A 25,456-nucleotide genomic window follows, 5' to 3' on the forward strand; every position below is an offset into this window, starting at 1 on the left:
AGAACCGGTTGTTCCATGGGGGACAACCGGTTCTAAAAGGGCTTCTAAATTTAACAACCGGCCAAAAGTGGTGCCTTAGGCGCCGACTCCCTGGGTGCTCCGGGGCTGGAGCACCCAAGGGGAAAATTTGGTGGGTGCAGCGCACCCATCAGCAGCTCCCCGCCCCAGCTCACCTCCCCTCCGCCTCCTCCCCTGAACGCGCCGCCCCACTCTGCTTCTCTGCCCCTGCCCCCGGCTTCCCGCGAATCAGCTGTTCGTGCGGGAAGCCGGGGTGGGCTGAGAAGCAAGCAGCAGCTTCGCGCTCAGGCCCAGGGTGGCGGAGCTGAGCTGGGGCGGGGGGGGGGGCACAAGGAGGGCCATTTGCGCAGCAGCAGGTAACCCAGGGTACGCGCAGGGGAACTGCTCCCCGCCCCAGCTCATCTCTGCCACCCTGGGCCTGAGTGTGAAGCCGCTGCTTGCTTCTCAGCCCTCCCAGGCTTCCCACCGAATAGCTGATTCGCGGGAAGCCGGGGGCGGGGGACGGAGAAGCAGAGCGGGGTGGCTCGTTCAGGGGAGGAGGCGGAGGCGGAGCGGAGGTGAGCTGGGGCCGGGCACGGGGTGGGGAGCTGCCGGTGGGGTCTCTGCACCCACCAAATTTTCCCCGTGGGTGCTCCAGTCCCGGAGCACCCAGGGACTCGGAGCCTAAGGTGCCACTTTTGATGTGATCAGTGGGGGGAGCGGCCGCTCCCCCTGCTCCCCCCTAGCTACGCTACCCCGCCCCTAGGAGCCAGAGGGACCTGCCGGAGCTGCCCCAGGTAAGCACTGCCGGGACTCCCCACCTCACCCGCTGGCAGGTCCCTCTGGCTCTTAGGGGTGGGGTGGACACCCACTACGGTGGCCCACGAGACCCTCCTGCCCAGTTCTGGGGGCATTCAGGGGACAGGAGAGGGGGGAGAATGGGGCTGGGGTCCCAGAGGGGTATCAAGGAACACGGAGGGTTGGATGGGGCAGGAGTCCTGGGGGGTTGGGGTGGGCAACGACTCCCTCGTCGGGTGAGGAGGGAACCGGATGTTAAGATTTAGGCACCTCATCACTGTCTATAGCCCCCAGTAGATGGCAATGCTACTCCACTCCTTTGACCTCTCTGTCATTTTAAGGTGGCCCTCAAAGGGATGAAGATGCTGCAGCTGGGTGCCCAAATAAGGATCTGCAGGGGAAGCTGGCAAAAGATGGTCTGAAGGAAAATCTAATGCCCACCCAAAATACAATACCAAATCCCCCAACCACTTTTACAAATGTTCTTCAGAAACACCCCCTTGCTACTGCTGCTACTGAGGACAAGTCAATGCGCCCAAAGGGGAGGGATAGGAGAGGGAGAGGAGAGAAGGTACTGGTCAATATTTATGGAGGAAACTATAAAAAAAAACAAAAAAAAACAATTGACATCAAGGGTATGTAGATGAAAAGACATAAAGACCCGAAGAAGAGCTTTGTGTAGCTTGAAAGCTTTTCTCTCTCCCCAACAGAAGTTGATTCAATAAAAGATATTATCTCACCCACTTTTGTCTCTCTAATAAAACTATTTGTTAAATAGAAATGCAGGTGAATAAGGATGAAATAGGCCACTTATTTAGTAACATGTCAAAAGGATTCCTCTAATTTGTCCCTGCATTTTCCTTTTCCTTTAGCTGTATGAGTTACTTCTCTACTCTTTTATTATGGTTTTATAATCCAGGGGGGTCTAGTCTCACAATAACATTATCTTGAATTTACATAGTAGCTTTTTCATCCCAAAAGATGCCCATGTGCTATATGATACAGATAACCAGCTGAGATATCCTTATAAACAAGTATCACATCATCCACCCCTGAAATGCACTCGCCTCAGGAATAAACTGTCCCATAGCACGCAATAATGTCACATGTATTTTTGAAGGACAGGAGGGGAAGAATTAGATGCAGTGCAGTAGAAAGAATTTTGAGATCCGATGTGAGTGCGTGAGCTGGCATTTGGCTAGGATGGCAGGGTTATCACCCCAGAGATGACAAACAGCACCAAGAGATCGATCAGGACTTCCATTTTCTATCTGATCCAGAAGATGTCAATTTCAGCAGCATGCTGCCCTCATGCTATGGTGCTAGGCATTACTTTAGAAAAGACTCAGGACTTCATTCGTCTCTCATCATGGGTAGTTCCAGTGAAGTTGATTGAGTTATGTTGGTGTAAGTGAGATCAGAACCAAGCAATCAGAGTCAAGGACACATCTCAGGAGTTACTAATGGCACTCCCTTCCAAGCTGCTTGTGAGAGGTCTCCCACACAAGTGCTGAGCCAGCCCTTGTAACTTAGCTCATGGCACCTGAGAGGATCACAACGCAGGGCAGTCTGGCTGCACGCCTCGTAGCTGAGATTCGAAACCATGTGTGTTGGGCCCTAGTAAATTCATGGTCCATTTTGGTAAATTTCACGGTTATTGGATTTTAAAAATCTTAAATTTCATGGTTTCAGATATTTAAATCTGAAATGTCATGGTACTGTAACTGTGGAGGTCCCGACCCAAAAGGGATTGGGAGGGTGGGTGGTATTGCCATTCTTACTTCTGAGCCACTGCTGGTTTCTTCAGCTTCACACTGGCATCAGTGAGTTTCTAACTTTCGGATAAACTGTTGTCACATCTGTAGGGTCCTACGAAATTCATGTGAAAAACGCGGCACAGACTGTGAAATCTGGTCTCCCCCGTGAAATCTGGCTATTTTAGGGGGTTGTGGTATTGCCACCCTTACTTCTGCGCTGCCTTCAGAGCTCGGCAGCTGGAGAGCGGTGGCTGCTGGCCAGGAGCCCAGCTCTGAAGGCAGCACCACCATCAGCAGCAGCGCGGAAGCGAGGGTGGCATGGTATGGCATTGCCACCATTACTTCTGTGGGTCTGACCTGGCCCCGGTAGTGGCCCATGCAGGAGAAGAGGAAGGTCTGTCCCTCCGCAGCCTGGCCAGGACTAGCAGCGGAAGCCCAGTGCACGGTAGGAGCCCCTGGCTGGGGCGCCCCCTACCCTGCCCCTCCCCAGAGCTTGGGTGCAAAGAGGCCTGGGGCTTCCTGTGAGACGGTGACGACCGCGCTCTCCCCAACCACACTGCCCTGGGCAGTCACCCACGTCACCCACTCGTAAGGCCAGCCCATCGCCCCCCCCAAAACAAGGGACAAAACCCCCATGTCCTGCCACCCTCACTTCTGCACTGCTGCTGGTAGTGACTCTGCCTTCAGAGCTGGGTGCACAGCCAGCAGCCACTGCTAGCCACGGCTATCTGGACACGCAGCTCTGAAGGCAGCGCAGAAGTAAGTGTGGCAATACCACAACCCCCTAAAATAGCCAGATTTCATGGGGGAGACCAGATTTCACAAGCCGTGCTGAGTTTTCCATGTGAATTTGTGACATATGTGACAACAACCGTTTATCTGAAAGATAGAAACTCACCTATGCCAGTGTGAATCCGGAGAAACTGCAGTAAAATCAATTGAATTACTCCAAGTTTGCACTGGTACAACTGAAGTCAAACTCTGGCCCCCCTCCACTCACAAGCAACAGGTAGGAATGGAGCACCTGCCACACTTATTCCCTTCCCACTCTGGTGAGGATAAAGCCATGAAGGGGATGTGCCCTATGCCAGCTTTAGGGTGGGGAAATGTATGTTAATCGAGTGCTATCGTATATGGCAAATGCACCTAAATGATGGGAGCACAGATCGCTCTGGCCTTTAGCATTGCTGGCGTTTTCGTTGACTAACTCCTTCAGTGAAAGGGTTAAACTCATCCGGCAAACCTGCACTAGGAATACAATGCTAGACGCTTCCATGAATGCTAATGAATGTGCACACAGGTGTTTTAAAGGATTCCGCATTTCCCACAGAGAATCTGTAGGTGCTCTAGTCTCCCAAAGCCGGAAAGCAGACGTCAAAGGCTGGCAGCAACAGCTGCCTCCTTGCTCCTCCTTGCATGTAAAGTAGAAACCTCAGCCTTCAGAGTTCTACCCTGAGTGACACTTCTACACCCTGGGCTGCTTTGCATCACGAAGCACGTACGCTTCCCTGTCTTCAGGCCCCTTCCCCGGGGACAGTGGCAGGGGAGGGGTGAGGGATGAGAGCAGATGCCCTTGGTGCAGAGATGACAGCTTGCCATGAATAGCACTTGAACCAGCTGAGGATTAGCAGGTATTTTCTTCACTCAGATTTAAATTAAAAACACAAGGTTGAGGCAATGCTGGTTTCATTTAGTTGACGTTCACTCCACATATTGAAATACGTCTCTCTGAGCCGCTGTGGCAAGGAAAGGGAAGGGAAGGGAATCATTCCTGCTGCTGGGATGCTCTACAGAGATCTAGTCCCAACCAGCAGCTGTGGATACAGGAACTTGCTTGTGAAATCAGCATCATTTCCAAGGCAAAGCACTTTGGTGTCACAACCAGGACATTGTGAGTCAAACTCTTCGTTGGTGTAAATCCACACAGCTCCCTCGCCTTCAGTGGGACTGTGGCAATTTATGACAGCCGAAAATTTGGCCCTCCGACTTCATCTGGGGTATTGTAAAAGAACAGAAGGATTCTCAAAGAAACAAAAGATCCTGGTTTTATATAAATGATCATTAGCCACAAAGAACAAGGGAAAGAAAGCCACAGGGTTGTGGGGTTTGATGCACCACGACCTTCCATCGTATGTCATCATTTACCCCAGTGCAAAGTGGGTATCAAATCCAGATGGTAGCACTGTACTCCCACTTTGCACAGGCATAATAAACACATCAATCGCAAGGCATTGGAGACTCAGACCCACACTTCTTCATGTTCAGCTACCCCACAGACTGCTCTGAGTCGTTCTAGTGACATTTCCAAATTCAGTCACCTGTGGACTAAGAAGCAATAGAAATTTCAGTCTGAAGGGCAATTTTTTTCCAAAAAGTTATTGGCCCCTGAGAGAAAGCTCTCATAATGACAGTGAATCCTACTGCAATTAGAGCATCATTACTGCAACTGTGATTTATAGAGAACACATTTTCCCTATATATGGGATTTACCATATAGACCTTCAGGTCTCTTTGCAAAAGGTACAGAATGCTGTAGACCAGGGTCTCTTTCCCCTTCAATGTACATCTGAATAACTACCATTAAATGTAATGAGTCTATTACACTCAACCACTAAGGGGAAGCTACACCCAAATCCTATCAGCCCTAGTCATTGAAAATCATTTCAACTACTGCAATAAAATGACCAGGAGAGGTCAAAGCTGCTTCCAGGGAAGGATCCCTCCTTTTTCCTGCTGCTGATTTGAACCCATGAGGTTGTGTTAAAAATCCCGTGGGAAAGGTCCTAAACCATCCTGTTTAGAATAGCTCATTTTCATGTGGAGGGAGGTTTAGAACACTGATTCTTATTAACACATGAAAACAGAATCTCCGTTTCTTAAGCTTTCATCTGCCTTTGGTTATTTCCCAGCAAACACCACAGTGCAAGATTCTCATCTGGTTTAAAGAGTCCCAGCGCCATAATTCTGTTTGTGACATCATCTCTTGTTACCTTGGCAAGGATTACGATGTCACATTCAGAGGGTTATGACTTCAGTGGGGAATAAGCAGCAGGAGCATATGAACGGTTGGAGAACAACAATCACATTTCCATGTAAATGACTCCAGTAATAGTTAAAATAATAGGGGAGGAAGGGAAAATGCAGAATATGTCTGGTATTTACTCTGGGCTGAATCATTTCAGAAATTGTTTAGCACGAATGTTTTCCATAGCCTTCCATGAAGTGTCAGGTGCTCTTTAAAGATGGATGGCAAAAATACTAGTTAAATAACTACAAACTGAGCAAGTGACTGCCAGCTTGTTTTTCCTGCCTTTTCCCCAGAGCCTCAAATCTGCTGTGGGAGGCAGTGATGTAATTGCAGACAGAGCATCATTTCCCGGCTGCTGGGAAGGCCTAGTATGGCATAAATTAAATATAAACACAGTCGAGAGAATCCATTTTATCTTGAAAGGTGGGAAAGGCTACTTCAAGCCTTTCCCCAGCAGCTAGTGCCAGGCATGTTATCTCAAATGACATTGTTTGACTTAAAATGCCACAATCTGTGCTCCTTATTAGACTGCATTGCCATTTAAGTCAAAAGCAGCAGGATCAGACCCTGGCCCAGACACAAAGCCTGTGTGAATTGGCTTAGTTCCATTGACATCAATGGACCACATCCCCAGCTACCTCGGTTTCCTACGTTTGGTGACTCTCCGTATTTATTTACTTCTATTTGATCACATCCAAAAGCTGCTCATCTCACAAGTGCATTCTGCCACAAATTACATTACACACTATAATTCAGATTCCGTGCAATGGGACAACCCTCCGGCCCAGAATAACAACAATCCCTCTACCCAGCTGGCATTTCCTCATAGCTCATAAAGACTTGATCTGTGCCCTATGCAAAGACAGGGGCGGTCTCTGCAGCATGGCCAGAAAGTTAACAAATCTGGGCTCTGATGCACCCAGGGGAGAAGTGGATTTCAGAGTCAAGAGACCTTCACAAAGGCCTTCACAGAGATCACCACATCCTCAGCTCCCTCCTGCAGCTACGTGAGAGAGGTGGGCTCTCTGAGAGCCATCCCCCAAACCAGTTAGGGCTTCAAAGGTCAAAACCATCCCTCTGAATTCCACCTGCAGCTCCCTAAGGAGGTTCCATTCAAAGGTTAGTTCCATGCTGGAGCTGGGGAACAACACGGCACATTGAACAGTCTGAACAGAGGACTTGACAAGAAGAAGAAGGAGAAATTGGTCGGTTCAGAGTGCCGTTGTCACAGGTCAAGCCTGCATACGTATTTTGTTACTGATTTGAAGCCTTCTATGGTTTGGACCAAACCCGTAAGTTCACTGCTCAGGCAAACTCCTACTGAGGTTGCTTTAATTCTTTACTTTAAAAAATCTTTACATTTTACATTGTACAAAAACAATGAGGAGTCTGGTAGCACCTTAAAGATTAACGGATTTATTTGGGCATAAGTTTCCATGGGTAAAAAACCCACTTCTTCAGATGCATGGAGTGAAAATTACATATTACTCCCTTCTCTTCATGTGTCAGTATATTTATGCTTGTATCTGTAATTTTCACTCCATGCATTTGAAGAAGTGGGGTTTTTTACCCATGGAAACTTATGCCCAAATAAATCCGTTAGTCTTTAAGGTGCTACCAGACTCCTCGTTGTTTTTATGGAACAGACTAACATGGCTACCCCTCTGATATTTTACATTCTACTTATTGAGCAACATAGACGTGACCTGCTTTGTTGCTGATCTTCAATCCTCAACCCCTTTATTACTGCTGCCAATAAAAACTGTGTTCACCTTATTTTCACTCTCCAAGGCATGAGCGGGTCACATTATTACTACTGTGGTTTATAAAGGGTTAATAAATTATTAATCAGTTCGTGACCATGTTTTATAACTAGCTGTAACACCAGCTGATGAACTTATAACCATCTATAATATATATGACTCATGTCTGTAGTATATTATGACATCTATTCATCATTTATTAACCCTTTATAGGGTATTTATAAACTGAGCCTTAGCATAACGTGTGATTTATTTACTTCATTCACTCCAAATATCACAATCACCCAAATATTTTCTTATTCCCCCCGCCACCGTATTTCTGATAGCATCCGATGGTATCCAGAGGCCAAGTTCCTGATGGCAGAATGGTTCCAAAAGAATGCTCTAGACTTCTAGAGGGGACCAGGGTTCTGTTATCTTCCCTACTGCAGGCACCAAGAGGAGAGTGCCAACCTACCGCAGGTGAACCAGGAGACAATGTGGGAGAATTTGGATTACCTATGAATGAGTTAATTAAGCAAGAGAACAGTGACTGGGGAATAGTGGAGCTTGGATTAGATTTGTCTCTTTAATTAATGCCCAGAACAATTTCCAGCAGAGAAAGATAGTTCAGGATTAGAGTGATACTGTAGCTGTACTTAAAACACCTCCTATATGCAATCAGTCTTCCTTCTGCTTCCCCTCCTGCACCCCTTCCCAGATCCCCACTGTTCCCCTCCTCCCCCCCTCATTTAATGGAAGAGAGAGAAATTCTCATTTGAAAACTAGCCAAGAGCACAGAAAAACTTAAGAGAGGGAGGGGACAAGAGAGAAAAAACAATGAGAGGGAACAGGAAAGGGAGGGGGAGAAAAAGAAAGAAAGGATTATGAAGAAAGGAGCGAGAGAGAGAGAGAAGGCAGGGAGAGGTACAAAGAGAAAGAAAACAGTTGTTGTCCTTTCAAAGCATGAGAGAAACAAATCACAGGATGCTTTAATGTCACTTGAAGGGAAAGTGGTGAGAAAGGGCCAGATTTACAAGTGTATTTGGGTGCCTAAAGATGCCGATGAGCACCAAAAGCACCTACACACTTTGGAAAATGCCACTGAGTTCCTATCTTCATCTTTAGGCACCTAAATATCTTTGCAAATGCAGCGCAAAGAAGCTATTGCCGATGAATACTGGAATCTACAATCCCATCATTCCATCAGACTGAGCTCCACTGTTGTTCTGCAATGGGTCTACATCCCCAAACGCCACAGCTGAATTGTGGCTGGGATTTACAAAGGCCAGCGCAAGCAATAGAAAAAAAGTCCCCAAGGATCTCCCACCTACTCACCTGGCTGCCCCTATTTACTCCCCTCTTTCGGTGGGACCTGGGCATCTCACCGGCCTTTGTAACTCTTCCCACAGGGCCCAGCTGTAATGAACTGCCCCCTGAAGTGGGAAAGGCCCCAGGAAGCAATGCAATTTTGTGGAAGCAAAGTGAGATCGGGAAAGGGGACTGTGCATCAAGGCAGAAGGTACATACCAAGGAGCTGGTATAGGTTGGGTCAGAGGTATCATCTTGCAGGTAGCGCGAGAGACCGAAGTCAGACACTTTGCACACCAAGTTACTATTGACCAGGATGTTTCTGGCGGCGAGGTCCCGGTGCACGTAGTTCATCTCCGCAAGGTACTTCATTCCCGCAGCAATTCCCCTGAGCATCCCCACCAGCTGGATGACTGTGAACTGCCCGTCATTTTGCTGCGGTCATAAAGAGCAGGTGCCATAATCAGAATGATCCAGCTATTGCTGGGGTAATAGATAACCCCATTATCCAAACAAACCTGTGACTCTGGGTCAGTCAGTTCTCCTATGTAGTGAGATTGTAAGCTGCTTGGGGCAGGGACTGTCACTAGTGCATGTACAGCACCTAGCACAATGGGACCTGAACATGGCTGAGGCCTCCAGACATTACTGTAGTATGAACAACAACCACCGAGCTCCCATTTAGCACATTTTCAGCCTGGGAGTCCAGTTTCTGTTGTGTTTGGTGTCAGGATGATCAGGTGGTTGTTGTTTGGTGTGGGTTTTTTAACTAATTTAGGAAAAAGTCATCTCTAAAAATCAGTGTCTATTTCCATTTCTGGATTTACTCTCTTAAAATTTAAAAACTCTTCTGGGCATCTTTTTATTTTTCAGGCCATTTGTTTTCTCTCTTTTCAATTCTTGCCTCCCCCCACCCGCACCAAAAAAGTGTTAGATTCTGGGCTACCCACAGTATGGAACAAGAGAAAACAGATCAGGCTTCCCTAGGCCTTCCCACGGATACTGGGGGGGTGGTGGGGGGAGGGAAAGACCATTCGCATTCAGGACTTTCCATAGAGAACATAAGGGTCAACGTTCCTAGGAGACGGACATCAGAGTCTGTTGTGTGGAAAATGTGGCCATCTTATTGGAGGGCACCTCCTCCCTGTCTGTTTTTGGGGTGTCTATGAGTACGATGCCAACAGCAGGGAGCAATCTGTCAGTTCTGAAAAGCACAGGGACTGCAATTGTTCCTGGCACATGCATGGGGGTGCAGGGCTCCTCACAACAGTCTCTCCCTCTCGACTCCTTGTGCATACACACAAGGGTCAGTCTGACTCTGGGGCCCTCAAGTATTTTGCTACTTTGGGCTGGCCCCCATGGAGGGACATTGATGACCTACTTTGCTATCTTTCCAAGCAGCTGATGCACCAATTAGCAATGCTATTTTTACATCAAGACTGAAATTAGACATATAAATTACCTGCTTCTGAGCGTTGGAAAGAAGGTGGCATTAACAGGATTTGGATGCTCGGTTCCCATTAATCATTCCTCCAATTGCCTTTGAAAATCTCAGCCTAAGTGTTTACCCCTCTCTTCTCCTCCCCTTCCCTCTTCATCCATCTTTCTTTTCTGTCCCTCCTTCTCTCAATTCTTTTGCCTACCTCTCTTTCTCCTGCACCCTCCTTCCCCTACCTCCCAATCTCTTGAGAGGTGTGCACCGGAGCTCTGGGTCAGATTGCCTTTGAGCTGCCTCTTGACCCCTAGGACACACCACCTAAGATGCCAGTACAAAGAACGACGGTTGGTTTCCCTGCTGCGTGAGGATTAATACTGTTGCTGCTGCAGCTGCTTCCTCCAGATGATCTCAGATCCCGTAATGAGATGAACACTGTCCACAAAGGAGCAGTGTTTGGAGTCACACAGTGGACCTCTTGTCACTGATGCTCCACGATGCTTCAAGCTGATGCTAAAAATACTCAAAGCTGGCTTCAAATGTGAAGTGAGAAAATAAAAGGGCACTTCTTTAATTCTGGCCATGTTCCCACCTTCCCTCCAGTTCTAGACCACTTCAAATAGCTGCCCATGCCTCAGTGATTCAGAAGTTCTCAGTTTTGATCTAGCATTCCCATCCTTGCAAGGCCTCTCCTGCTTCCTATACTTGTTTCCCTTCACCTCACCTAGCTGGCATGATGATCAGGTGACCAGGCAATAGCAGAGCACTTTTATTTGGGGTGGTTCCTGGTGGGAGTGGAGTCCCCAGTCCTCAGAACGCTTTAGTGCAGTTATGGTTTATCTTTTAATTCAAAAACTGGCCTTTCCCCTCATGGATTTCTTTATTTCCCCTTTTGTAGTAGTGGGCACAGCAACCCTTTCCTCTTGCTGAGGCCTCTGGGGGAGATTTTCATCCGTGCCCAGGAGATTTAGGAGCACAAACCTCACTGAAAGACAACAGGATTTGTGCTCTGAAATCTCTTAGGCTCGTTTGAGAATCTTGCCCTCTCTCAATATTGTTTCTTAGGTTAGTTATTAGGGTTCCCCCTGGAGGCCATGTCCTCCATGAGCCTAGCTGCTAGAGGTTTGACCTCAATGGATCTTCTACAACACAGCATGACTCAATTCCAGTGAACATGACTCCATTCCAGTGTTATAGCAGAAGAGTAGCCAATGAGGCCATCATGCTTCCTTACCCTCAGAAAGGAGTCCAGAGCTCCATTCTCCATAAACTCTGTGATGATCATGACTGGCCGGCTTTTGGTCACCACTCCTTCCAGCCGAATGATATTTGGGTGGTCAAATTGTCCCATGATGCTGGCCTCACTCAGGAAATCCCTACGCTGCTTCTCAGAGTAGCCAGCCTTTAATGTCTTAATGGCCACATAGATTTCCCTCTTGCTGGGCAGTTTCAGACGTCCTTTATACACTTCTCCAAACTCCCCTGCAATTGCAAGAATATCAGTTGCAACCACTTCTCCTTCTCAACAGAGCATGGTAAAGAACAGCAGTGCCACATAGCTGTCATGGCTCCAATCTGATTGGCTCAAATATGGGGGGAGGGATAGCTCAGTGGTTTGAGCATTGGCCTGCTAACCCCAGGGTTGTGAGCTCAGTCCTTGAGGGGGCCATTTAGGGATCTGGGGCAAAAATTGGGGATTGGCCCTGTTTTGAGCAGGGGGTTGGACTAGATGACCTCCTGAGGTCCCTTCTAACCCTGATATTCTATGTGCACACTTAAATAGTGTCCTCTTAACACTATTTGTCTTCCCCCCTTAAAGGGGCAATGTCAAAAGCATCCATTCCTCTGCTATTAAGAATATTCCTGAGCCTACAAACTGCTCTACCTGGATACAACCCTGTGTTGCCATGTAACTCTTCCAATGTTAATGGAGCTTTTTGCAGGTGCCACAGTTCATCTGTGCAAAAGAGCTTGCAGGTTCAGGGCCTAAGATATCAGTAAAACAAAAAGATTTTCCTAAATCTAAAATGTTATAATTTACACTGTTTCCTTTTTGCATTTCACTCCTCTTGGAATGTGAAAGTAAGTGGGTCAGTTTCACTTTTGTTTTGAGTCAAGTTTAACTTCCTGTCTACATGGATGTTAGTGGGACAATGTTAGGGGTCTCAGCTCTACAGGGGAAAGTTTGCATCCAAAATAACAGAGTTTATTTGAAATAGATCAATATCTATGTTATCATTAGGGTTGATGGAAAAGTTTTTGTCAACATTATTTTTTGTCAGAAAATTGGATTTTCACATTTGTTGTTTCCTTGGAAAGTGTCTGCTGTCTTTGACAATTTCTGATTTTGCATCAGAAATCAAAAAAACCTGTAGAACAGAAATTTTTCAGCTGTTGAAAACTGAAGCCTTTTCAGTTTGGGTTTCTTTGAATGATGAGCCAAAATTTTCCATGCAAAAATCTCCAGTTTACCAAACAGCTCAAGTTATGATTTATAACCTCTTGATCCCGTCCTGCCTTTTCTTTTTAACAATACATAAATTTTAGGCCTCAAACTAATTGACAGTATCCCTTAAAGTTCTCCATTCACCAGATGTAAAACTACTTAGCTTGAATTTATTATAGAGCAAATAATGGGCAGCCTAAATTATACATCTCTTGTGCAGAAGCTAATGACACCTACAGATCACTAGAATGGTTCATGTTTAAGTCAGATTTGCAGCTGCTTTGCATTGACAGAGCAGCATAAAGCAGTGAGATTAATCTAACCCCAAATTTGAAACAATCAATTGGTTCTTTGAATCTTCCTCACAACTTCTCACTTTCTCTATTTTTTTCTAATGGCATAATACAGTAATTTAACAATAATACTACAAATGCCACAGGTGATATATATATATATACACAAAGAGAGAAATGTCCAATTTTCTCTTATTTCCTGAAAGTTAAACCAAGAAGTCAAAGGACCACCAAGGTCAATGAATTAATAAGTTAACCAAACCCTCCCAAACGTCGGAAGAGTATGCGGAACTCAGGGTGTAGGCAGAAGTGTGAATCTTTTTTTATTTTAACTGAATGAGTTAGCTGGTCCGCTCTGAGCTATGAGTGGATGTAAAACAAAAGGGAGGAAGAGAAAGGAAGGTGCAGGAGTTGTGGAGAGGATGGGAGGGAGGGTGGAGAAGACAGCTAATAGTGAAACGAGACACACCTGCTCCAATGACTTCTTCAATCTTCACGAAAGAGACGTCAATCTCCTTGGCAAACTCGCGGACAGCCTCGTTGGGGTCCTCATAAGTGAAGGGGTCAATGTAGATCTTCATCCCTGGAGAGCCTTGTCATGAGAGAGACAGGAGGGACAGCAACAGGAAGAAAAAAACAGTTGGTATTTAGAGAAAGGGCTTTGGAAGCATCTTACATCTCTCTGATACCTTCTCACTTCTCTGCAAGTCAATTACAATGCTATTTCTCTTAGCTCTGCTACTCCACTCTCTCTCTATCTCATTCTCCATCCTTCCAGCCCCTATCCCACTCATCTGCTCTTATTGTTCTGTCCTCCATTATCTTCCCTCTTGCTCCGCTCCTGGTAGGTGGAAGGTATTACTTATAAGTTGACAGACTGAGACCAGTCCACACAGAGCACACGGGAACCTGGAGCGTGGCCATTATTTATTTATCAAAGTCATACCAAATGCATTAGCAGCAGAGCCAATGTAGAATTGCAGGTTGAGATCAATATTTATCAATCGGACACCTTTTAGAGGGGAAGCCGCCGCTGAGGCCATACCAGGCAGCTGTGACACAGCACACAGATGAATGGAGGAAGATATTAGAAAAAGGAGAAAAATAGCAAGGTGGAAAAGGAAGGACTAAAGGAAGAAAGGTTAGAAAGGGAAAAAAAACAAAATTTCTTTTAAACTTTCAGAGGAAAAAATAAAAATACTAAAAAGAAAGAAAATTTACAAGGATAAAATCAGAAAGAGAAATACATAAAGAGATACAAAATAAAGCATGAACATATAAAGAGACAAACAGATATGCATAAGGAAAATATTACAGTGTTTTTCACTCTCGCTATGTGTGTTAGACCACTTTCCCTTACCCTGGGTCTGTCTGATCTATTTAGATTGTAAACTCTTCAGGGCAGAGAGAGTTTGCTGCTCTGTGTCTGTACAGACCCTAACACAATAGGCCCCATTCTTGGCTGGTTCCTAGTGTGATAAGAATGATATTAATAATAATAGTATCATCCTAACACGAAAAATACATTCCTATAGTGAAGGAGATAGACTAGGTCCTGATCTTCTAAGAAAGGAACACTCCTTTTGCCAACTCCAAGAGCTCAACAATCATGATTCAGGCCTCAAAAAGTCATGAGATTGGCTTAAAAATCACGTGATTTTTAAAAAGTGGAGCTCTTGTTACTTGCATTTTAGTTTTTGAAGCGTTAGGTTGCACTTGGGTCATGTTTTGAAGTTTTTCTTCACAACCACAAAGGCTAGACATTTCCTTTGTTTTTAAGGGAAACGGAGATTCTCACCAAATAGCACGACTTCAGGAGCTGGGGCCTGTAAGATGAACATCAAATACCGGGAGACTTGCACTAAAATCAGGAGAGTTGGCAGCACTGCCAGCACCGGGGTTTTCTGAGAGCTGCAGCTATCATTCTAGAAGGTAAAGTCATGCCAAGAGGGTTTTCATTTGGTCCAGACAACCTAAAGCCGCAGCTTCTTGAGTTAAACCCATACCTTAAGTGATTTTCACCAAGAGCTCTCCTGCTTATATAGCACCATTCAGCTCCCAGCAATGAAGTTACAAAACTACGATTAGCTGGTTTTATGGTAAGGAACGTGGCAATTTTATGATGCTTCCTGCATAATTTGAGAAATATTTATTTACCCAAAAAGGTCTTTGAAAGTTTTGTTGCTGCTACTAAATTGACAGAGTGTAGCAATTATAATCAAAAGCCTGAATGGCCTGATAAAAGATGAGTTATGAGCCTCCATAACTGACAGTCAGGCACTATTTTTGCCTACTAAAAAGCATTCCAAGGGGATGTTCCTCAAGTCAGGGCTGCCCAGGCTCAGCCAGATGACTGTGGAATTTCTGTGGCACTGTAGGCAGATGTGAAATCTGCCTTCGGGCATCAAATCAGATTCAGATCTTGTTACTGTACTCGTTAAAATTAAAACCAAAACCCTCACGCCAGGGGATGCAAACACCGTTAATGGTGGCTGCTCAAGTGGCATTTCCTCTCATCTGGTGGAAAAAATGAGTCCAGCAAATGCTATTAAAATATTATAATAAAACGGTGCTTTTCAGAATGAAAGCCTACACAGCTGGATAAGGGAAGCAGGTAGCATCACCTGCCACACAGGTAATAGACATTATTTGCAGCTACTCTCCTCTAAGTCCACACACTCATGTGGGGCATGTTACGGTTAAACCTACATGGTATGCCCCACACCAATAAAACTACCTGGCAACACCATTCTGGAATTCTTCTTGCCCTGAGCTCCTGGGGTGGGAGGGCACCAACTAGGGAAATACTATACAATTACAGAGAGATTGTGGCCCAGTGGACAGGACCTCAGGAGAGATGGGTTCTGTTCCTGGATCTGCCACTGACCTGCTTTGTGCCTTTCGGCAAGTCACTTCCCGAGTCTGTGGTTCTTTTTCCCCTCCCATCTTTGTCAGTGGTGTCTACTTAGACTGTAAGCTAACTGGGGCAGAGACTGTCTCCTATGATGTGTCTGCACAGTGCCTAACACAACTCAGCCTTGATTCCAATCGAGGCCTCTACCTATGGAAATATCACTAGGAACATAGAGAGGTAAAAGTTCACTGACCCATACTCTGGTGGCATATTTTCTTGATTTTTCTCTCCCTTGTTCCTTCTCTCTCTGTTCACCTCTTTTAATTCAGTCCATGCCCATCTTCTCCTTTCCATTCTCCTCTCTGTCCCATTTCCAGTCCATTCTTTTTTCTCTCTGCCTTTCATTCTTTGAAACTATCACACTTTTCTCCCCAGCTCTACAGTTTCTCTTCCCAGGCCCTGTTTGCCAATTAAATACATCCACTCCTGCTGCTAAGAGCTTTGCGCATGACGGAGTTGGTAATCCCGGCTAGCTAGCACTAGAATAACTGGGTGCTTATAACTGTTTCCCAGGAATAACGACACATCCACTGGAAAAAACAATACTGTCCCCTTTCGTTCCAACCAGCAACAGCCAGGTCTCCTTTCATTTCCTTTCTTCTTTATTGTCCCTCTCCTGTGCCCACCGCTGTCCCTCTCTTCACTCCCCAGCCCCGTTCTCCTGCGGAGCGCCTTCCATTTGTTGTCTCTCAGCCTGCTTTCCTTCCACCTCCTCCCTCTCCTACTTTTCATTTGTTCTTTCCATCTAAGTCTCTTCCCAGTTTGCTTCCTCACATCCCTCCTTTGAGCGTATCTTCTGCTTTACATCCAGACTCCTGACTCGTGCTATCAAAGAGGTCACTGATTTTGGTGGCCCATTGATTTGGCACCTAACTCCCTTTGGCTCCTTTCAAAATCCCAGCCTCAGAGCACTGGTGGCCAACAATCCCTTCCTCTCCCTCGGTCCCCCCAGTCATAAGCATGCCTTGCTAAGGGCCTGCCCCAAAACATCTGTCTGGGCCAGCAGGGAGAGAGGGGAGCTTTGCCCAACTCATTCTGCAAAGGTCCTAGTCCTGGGCCCTTAAAGGAACAATGGTCTAGGATGGCCCTATACCGTCCCTTGCCCGCAACACCATGTTCCTCTCTCCCGTGGACTTCTTCAGCTTCTTCCCTGGACACATGGAATGGGGTAATCACCTCGTCCAGCCTTAGCCCCCGATTATCACCCTACTGTGCACAGGGTCAGCTCAAGGATTGTGGGGAGGAACACTACAGTGATTCTTGAGCCACACCACACCTTGAGTGAATCCTTACACAGGGGTGTCTGTGTCAGGGCTGCAGGGCCCCCTCAGCCCCCCGCTGTGGAAGAGAAGCCTGACTACTGCTCCTGTCACCCTGAGCCATTTGATTGCACCGCTCTGCCTTTCCAAGATTCTCTTCTCAAAGAAAAACTTAACACACGCATGGGGTTTTTGCTTAATGAAATCTGAGATTCTCCTCAACAGGGATAAGTCCCTGGAGTCACCTCCTGCTCCACAGTGGGATGGGAGAGGGAAGGAGTGGCTGCCCCAATCCCCACGCTGCCCTTCACTCAGGGGAGTCAGGACTGACCCAGCCAAGTTGGAGGCATTGCTAAGCCAGTCACTGCTGGGATCTGTATGAGGAGCGGTGGTTTGGTTTTCCAGTTTGGGCACAGACTTTGCCAATGAGAGAGTCCTGATGATCCCAATTGTCCCTTTGGACCTTAAAATCTATCAAGTGAGCAGAGAACCCATGTCAGTGAGGATTTCCAGATGATCATGTTTGGGGTGAGCAGAGAGGGAATGGTGTCTCCGCCCCACTCCATTGGTCTGACCAGTTTTCCCTTGAAGCTTTACACTACAGCTCAAATCACTATTTTGATATTTATTTTAATTGCTTAGTTAATTGTTCCCATTATTAATTATTATTATTATTTGTATCTTTAGGAGCCCCACTCAAGGATCAGGGTCCCACGGTGCTAGGCGCTGCACAGAAGCATTTCTAAAGCTGACATCGGAACAATTTGCCTGTTGTCATGTTTTTGTCACGTAATAGACTGTACGCTGGGAATGTGAATGAGCCCGTTGCTCCTTTATGATGCCAGTGAGCCACTCTGAATTAGCAATGAATTCCAAGTATCTGAGCTAAAGAGTTTATCAGATGTTGCCTGTTAATTATGGAGTGATTGTGAAAAAACAGTTGATGGAAGAATGAGCTCATGATTCTGGTGTCTGAGATTCAAGAAGGATGTCAGATGAGCTCCTCGCTCCTAGCAGGGCCAGTTTGGGCAGAAGCGCCACGTTCCCAAGGCTGATGATGAAAACTGCAATGAAGCCATCTGTACATCTCCCACTTCATAAATCCCTTTACGGCTCAGTCTCATACACTTTAATGGCCCCATAAATTTTTTTACAAGAGCAGCTGATACTCCTGCCAGGATTACAAAGGGATTTACAGGATCATAACCAAGACTGAGCTACTGATCAAAAAATCTTGTCTCCCTTGCTCTTTCACCCCAGACAGGATGCGGGGCCTCAGTGCAGATTGTGGGGAGGAGCAGCAGCCTGTGGATCCAATGCCACAGGGTCGTTTGCCAGGATGGGAGGGGTGCCAAGGAGGGCAAGGCTGCTGGAGGCCTAACTCTGTCTGGAGCACCAAAGCCTGCTCTGAAGCTGAATATCAGGGATACTTATCACAACACACCCATGCACCCCTCTGCCACAACCCTACATCTCAGGAAACCCTCACTCATTCCTTGGCCTTTTCTCACTTGGACTATTGCAACCCCCCCTGCAATCACCTTCTCTCACAGGCAAAGAACTGAGACCACACCCCCTCCATGCTTGTTTCCCATTTATTACAGGGTCCGGTTCAGAACAGCCACATGGCCTTTAAACCATCACTTGTCCCAGCCTTGCAAATACACCTTCTCTCTCTCGATTCCTCTCCCCAATCCCCCCACTCTGCAGGCAGTATGGCGCAGCTCCGCAAAGGCATGTCGGCTCTTCACTTACATTGCTCTCAATGGACCTTTGCGGATCTGGGCTGAACTTCCCCTCTGCCCTTTCACAGAGTCTCGTTGGTGCTGGTGGTGGCGTGCCAGCCTTCTCCTCTGAAGCGTCTGACGTTGCAACAACTATCCTCCAGAGCACCGGTGCATTCACTCTTCCTCCGTATTTATTATTACCAATGAGACAGACACTGTTCTGACATATAGAGCGTTATAGCTGTGCATGGAGGTAACAGGACAAGCCTGTGCAGCTTGGAGTCTACAGTTTCAAGGTCTGATCCTGCTTTGAAATAAATGAGTCTGCCCGCCATTGACACAATGGGAGCAGGACTGGCCCTAAATTAGACACCAAATGCTGACAAGGGACCAGGACAGGCTGTGGTAGGGAAGGCTGGTGGAGAAACATCATCTCTCCCCAGCAAGGGGAAGTGCTGTTCCTTGGGAAGCTTGGTAGGAGGCTGGCGGGAAACAAGAATTCCGATATCTGAAAAATGTGGAGGTTTTGGAATTTGTTTTAGGTCTCACATGAAGTGAAAACCAAAATGCTTTGGAATTTTTCACAAAAAATGAGACAAGATGAGCCAGTTTCCTGATCCAGAGCAGGGACTGGAACCTGGTTTGCCCAAATCCCAGGTGAGTGCTCAAACCACTGAGCTCTTGGCTATTCTGGGGTGAGTCATGCTCTCTGATTTTGACCAGAAATTCCACCCTGAATCTAAGTAACCTTCCTGACAAAAGTTTCATCGAAACTGATACCTTCTTGCAAAAAGTTGCAGTTCGGGTGAAAAAAGGTTTTGTCGAGTAATTCCCGATCAGCTCTATTCAGGAGCCTTCCTTGCAGTGAGCAGACCATTTAAGTTTACTAGTTTTCTGGTTAATTGCAGGAGGGGACTATTAGAGAATATTTACATTTGTTCAGTTTTATGCAAAGTATCCCTGACAGATTTGAGGGAAGAAGTGTGCTTTAAAGAGGGATGTGGAGATGGTGGATGATTGGCACACAAGAGTGCGTATGGTAGATCCAAGCATAAGGGAGAGCATGAAAGAAAGCGTGAAGATCAGAGTATTCATTTCTCTCTCCATCTGCTCACGTTTAGCTCTGTTGCTGTATTATTCAACTGTGGAAAGAATCCTGAGAGATAGTGAGTATGAAAGATGCTACCCACATGCCATTGCACTATATTGTAGTTCCCTAAGATGTCAGGAGGTTTTTAAATTACAGAGCAGCCAAATTACAGAGCATGATGGATGGCATAAGGTAGGTGGGGCAAGGCTGGCCAATTTACACTGAAAGGGATAGAGGAAATTTATCCTATCATAGCACCCGCCACTGGTTTTAAAGAAGACAGTTTCCACTATATGGGTAAAAATCTCTCTGCATTACCTCACTCTGGGGAGGAACACAGAGTGGGTGCTCCAGAATATAGCTGATAGGGTGAACAAACATGGGATGGGGCAGAAGGGGAGCAAGGAGGCCAGAGGATTCATGAAGGACAGCGAAAGACAAGCATCTTTTTTTAGTGAATATACTGTGTCCCAGCAGACATGGGAGCAGAGATTTCCAAAGCTACCTAAGGAATCTGAATGCCCATATTAATGGAATGAGGGCATCCAAATCTCTTGGAGGGCTTTGATCATCTCAGTCTGCAGGACCTTAGTCAGCCATCACTATGAGGAATAAGACTGGGAGTTTCGAAAGGCCTGTGTGCTGGGAGTTTAATCACTGGCATGGATGGGAGCAGAGGTAGGCCAACACAGAGGTCTGTTGATAATCCCACTGTAAATACTTCCCTTTCCCTCTTGCTATTGCCCTGATACTTGTCTCAGCTTATCCGGTTATTAACGACCTTATTCAAGCAAAATGAGTTAGTATTTTGATAGCAAAGCCAAACTCTTTCTGTAACCATTAGTAGTTTCATGTTCTACCTGCATGTGAATTCCTTCCTGTGTGTAACCTAGACATCCGCGGGATTGCAAGGGGCATACCTTGGAGCAGATTTGGCTGATTGAATTGCTACAGTTCTAACCTTTCATATTCAGGTCATCTCCAAGTGCTTTGCAGAGCAGGGAAATAGACCAAGCGTGGGAAATTACAGCCCAAAAGGTGATTTTTTCAGAAAATGTTGATCATGTCCAAATCAAAGCTTATTAATTAAACTGTTTTACAACTTTATGCATCATCCACTACTAAGGGAACTCTATTACTGATTGGGTGTGTGATGACAGATATAAAATCCATTTCACTGATACTTATAACAGCAATTTACAGAAATACTTCTCCGATTACACAGACATTCATGCCTAGATACAGCAGAGAAACATATGGTCCATATACTATTTACAGGAACACGTATTCACCACTTTACAACAGTAACGAGCCAACAGAACAACTGGCGGGAATCTGTGTCTGTGAATGAAGATGCAATAGAGAATCTGGCCCTACTTGAGAAACTTGCCCCAGTACAGGGTCATACAGAAAAAATAGCTACCTTGTTCTGCCTGCCATTACCTCTCCCGGACCAAGATGGGCAGGACGTAGGGAGCTGCTGATCCCCCACCTCTGCCTGATTAACGGGAGGTGAAAGAAAACCACAAACCCTTCCACTCTCACTGCACTTCCTGCAGGAACACGGAGGAAGAAGGAGCTATGTAGAGCCCCTCCCAGGAGCCAGGAGGAATGCTGGCAAGATCAAGAAGCAAAAGAGATGGATTGAGCCCACTATTATTTCCTTGAAGATTCATAGACTTTAAGGTCAGTAGAGACCATCATGATCATGCAGTCTGATCACAGGTCACAGAACCTTGCCCACCCACTCCTGCAATAGACCCCTAACCTCTGGCTAAGTTACTGAAGTCCCCTAATCATGGATTAAAGACTTCAAATTACAGAGAATTCACCATTTAATCTAGTTTAAACCTGCAAGTAACCCATGCCCCATGCTTCAGAGGACGGTGAAAACTCCCCAGGGTCTCTGCTAATCTGACCTGGGGGAAAATTCCTTCCTGACAGCAAATATGGCAATCAGTGAGACCCTCAGCATGTGGGTGAGACCCACCAGCCAGACACCAGGGAAAGAATTCTCTGTACTAACTCAGAGCCCTCCCAATCTAGTGTCCATCACTGGCCATTGGGGATTTTTGCTACTGGCAGTCACTGATGGGACACATGCCACTATGGGCAGTGTCATCATACCATCCTCTCCATAAATTTATCAAGCTCAGTCTCAGAATAATTTCTCAGAATGAATGAGAAACTAGTTTCTCCTCCTTCTTCTTCCATGAAGGACAGGCTTGTGATTAAGGTACTGGGCTGGGACTGAGGAGATCTGGGTTCTATTCCAAGGTCTCTCACAAACTCCCTGTGTGAGCTTGGGGATTTAAATCACATGCTCATTCTGAGTTTCAATTCCCCATCTGTGAAATGGGGCCAACATCACTTCCTGCCCTCCTGGGTGTATTTGGGGGACATACTCACTAACCTTTCTGAGGTGCTCAGTTATTATGATGATGGTGAATACATGATATACCAGCTCCCCTAATCCATACTTCCCCTGATTTCTGGGTGCTGCACCAGATTGCTGAAGCAAAAAGAAAACTGCAAGCTACATCATTTTCAGCATGGAATATTCAGTGCTGGTGTGGAAGAGAAGCCAGGGGCCCTTGCTTTGGATAGGAGGGCCATGTCTCTTTGATAACCAGAACCAGGGATTCCCACACATATGCATTCAACTACATATACAAATTATACACATTCTGCCTGTTGCAATGATGCAGGCATGCATGTACACAAACATGCATCAAAGGACAAATCTCCCTTTTGGAGTAATCCACAAAGGCCTGTTGTGCACAGAAGATGTTTCGTTGCATCTATCAGGTGTAGAGCTGAGCAAAATTTTTTGGATGAAACATTTTTTCACCCCAAAATGCAGATTTGGTTTGGCTGAAACTTTTTGCAAATTCATCAAATTGTTTTGGTTGAACACCTCCCCTGCCCTCACACACACACACACACAAAAAAATAATCAGAAAAGCTGAAAAAGTTTAATTTGACATTTTTTAACTGAAACGTTTCAATTTTTTGAATCAAAATCACTTTTCAGTTCAACTGTACTTCAGTTTTAAAATGGTACAAAAGACTCAGGCATGAAATGAAGCACTTCATTCACCTGGAGACTAAATATTTTCAACCTTTTTGGTTCACCGAAACGTTACAACATTTTTCATTGTGGATCGATCTGAAATGAAGTTTCTAAAAATTATTTTTCAGTTTGGACACTGAAAATCAGATGATGGCACAGCTCTAGTCAAGCATCCCTTTCCCCAGGATCCCACATCATATCCTGCCCCTACTACTCCCCACCCACTACCCACCCAAAGTAGCTCTAACATGAACAGCTGGGCCAGGTGAGGGGATACTCTAATTGCTGTTCAGTTAAGTGAGTGCATTATTTGTTCCAGTTGATGCACTTGTTAGTGCATTAGCTGCTCTCCACAAATTTCCCACCTGTTTTCCTTTAGTACGTGCAATAATAGCATTAGCGTTAGTTGTCTCTCTAACCTTGGCAGTCTCCCTGGCAATCCAAGAGCCTATTTTCCACTCTTCACAGCAGAGCTTTCAGGTGCAGACCTCACAGCTCATGGCTTTTATTTGTAATCATTCTGGTGCATCAAGAATTACCTCCTTCAAGGAGGTCGGCAATATTTGCAAACAGGGAGGAAAAACACCAATTGGCAATGTGACCCCAAGATCACAAATTGCAGGTGGAGCTGCAGAAAGGTTCCTGCAACAAACCCTTTTCTATCTTTCCTAAGGACTGGTTCAAGAGGGTGTATTCTAGTATCCTTTTGAAATCCTAGTTTGGGCAGGGCCGTCCTACCTCTTCCAAAGACATCTGTTCTCTTGCTGCAATATTTTTGCCTCACTTCATGTGAGCTGTTTCCAGAGATGGAGACAAGTGCTCAGCAGTGGGAACAAGTCAGAGGACAGGCTGCAAAGAACATTAGTGACTTTGTGGACAAGGCACTAGCTGGTAGGCTTTCAACAAACCCTTTCTTCCAAGTAGAGATATAGAATCATAGAATATTAGGGTTGGAAGAGACTTCAGGAGGTCATCTAGTCCAATCCCCTGCTCAAAGCAGGACCAACCCCAACTATGCAGAAGAAGAGACGAAAATGGGGACAAGGAAGTGACAGAGGGAAGAGAGAACCCTTGTATTTAATAGGAATCCAGTGGTATTTAGAGAACTGTAAAAAACATTTGCTTAAAGATTTGCTGGTCCCAAAGATTACAAAATCATCAAGATTGCAAGGGTTTTCAGTGGGGAGCTAAGAAAATCAAAATCCATCTAGAATATTTTTTAGTTTTAACTGGACTTTCTCTGCCCTGACTGACTGGCTCCTTGCTCCAACCCTCCCACTTCCTCCTCACAGTCTCTCAGCTCAATTTAGCATCATTCCACACCTACCCGCTCATAGTCTGCTTTGTCCCCTCTTCTCACCTGCTCCACATTCTCAATCCCTTCGTCTCACCTGTCTTTCCATTCAGCTAAGCTCCACCCTCCAAAAAAAATCATGGAATTAACTAGAACTCTACTAATCTGTGTTTGTACAGTGCCTAGAACAATGGACCCCAGATCTTAGTCAGCTCTCAGGCACCACCATAATCACCATGATTAACAATAAAAGCCATGACATTGTAACCTAACTTCCTAAACAGGGATACAGTTTAACTCAACTGCAAGGATCTGTACACTTGGACTCCAAACTAGCACAAGAATTCATCAGTCAAAATACATAAAAACTTTTTCTAGAGAGTGATACAAATCTCAGGCAAATTCTTACTCATAGGAGCAGCCAATGGCTCAGTAGTTTTATCCACGTGAATAAGGACTGTATGCATAACAAGCTGCAAATCCCAGGTAAAACCATCCTCTATCTTCCCTGATTCCACGGTATTCCACCACCTCCTCTCCCAGGCACCTCTGTTTTGGCTCTGGGTGTTGCTCTGGTATATTATGTAGGCATATGATACATGACAACATTTAACCATGCAGTGTTGTTGTAGCCGGGTTGTTCCCACAATATTAGAGAGACAATGTGGGTGAGGGTATATCTTTTATTGCATCAGCTCCTGTCCAATAAAAGACATTCCCTCACCCATCTCATTTCCCTAACATTTAAACATGGCAAGGACAGGGAGTTTTGGTTGAGGTAGGAAAAACAGAAGCAGGAGTCCGCAGCTCCTTCCTCTGTAGCTATCAGTTGCAGTCACCTGCATTTGAGATGACAGAATCAGAAGGGCAGCATTCACACCCATTTTGCAGGGGGCTGCATGATTACACAGTGCAAGGTGACAGAGAAATAGATTCTATCATTTTGAAAACTCTTGGTCCAATATTTCAAAACTTGGCTTGATGTTTAGGCCTCAGTGTGATCAAGAATCCCTGATGGGTTTGGGGTTTACAGCTTCAGCAGTTTTTGGAATCTGTGGCAGTCAACTATTCGGGTGCCACCTTCCCCAACCAGCGCAAGCAAATTGGACACACTGTTTAGCATGACTCATCAGCCCTCAGCAGTACTCTGGCTGGAACTAAGCCTGAAAACAAGGTGTCTGTTCACTATCTAGTAACTCAGAGGCATAACAATATACCTGTACATTTCTAGATTGTAGCTCTTATTTTCTGGTTTTGCATGCTTTTCTTTAATCTCTTTCTGTTGGTATCTA

The 25,456-nt window shown here is 45.8% G+C and overlaps 1 protein-coding gene across 8 annotated transcripts in view; it reads right to left on the minus strand.

The window, feature by feature from the left end:
• The window catches only part of EPHB1 (EPH receptor B1), a 414,114-nt gene that overhangs the window by 99,007 nt on the left and 289,651 nt on the right, over nt 1-25,456 (minus strand). For all 8 annotated transcript variants that reach the window (XM_048863514.2, XM_048863519.2, XM_075132294.1 and 5 more), the window contains 3 exons: nt 13,277-13,399; nt 11,303-11,550; nt 8,853-9,068 (listed from right to left, as the gene is read on the minus strand). In XM_048863514.2, the coding sequence (XP_048719471.1) occupies nt 8,853-9,068; nt 11,303-11,550; nt 13,277-13,399 (587 nt within the window). The remainder of the gene's footprint in view (nt 1-8,852; nt 9,069-11,302; nt 11,551-13,276; nt 13,400-25,456) is intronic.

The sequence above is a fragment of the Caretta caretta genome, chromosome 9 (assembly GCF_965140235.1).
Source record: "Caretta caretta isolate rCarCar2 chromosome 9, rCarCar1.hap1, whole genome shotgun sequence".
Lineage (NCBI taxonomy): Eukaryota > Metazoa > Chordata > Testudines > Cheloniidae > Caretta > Caretta caretta.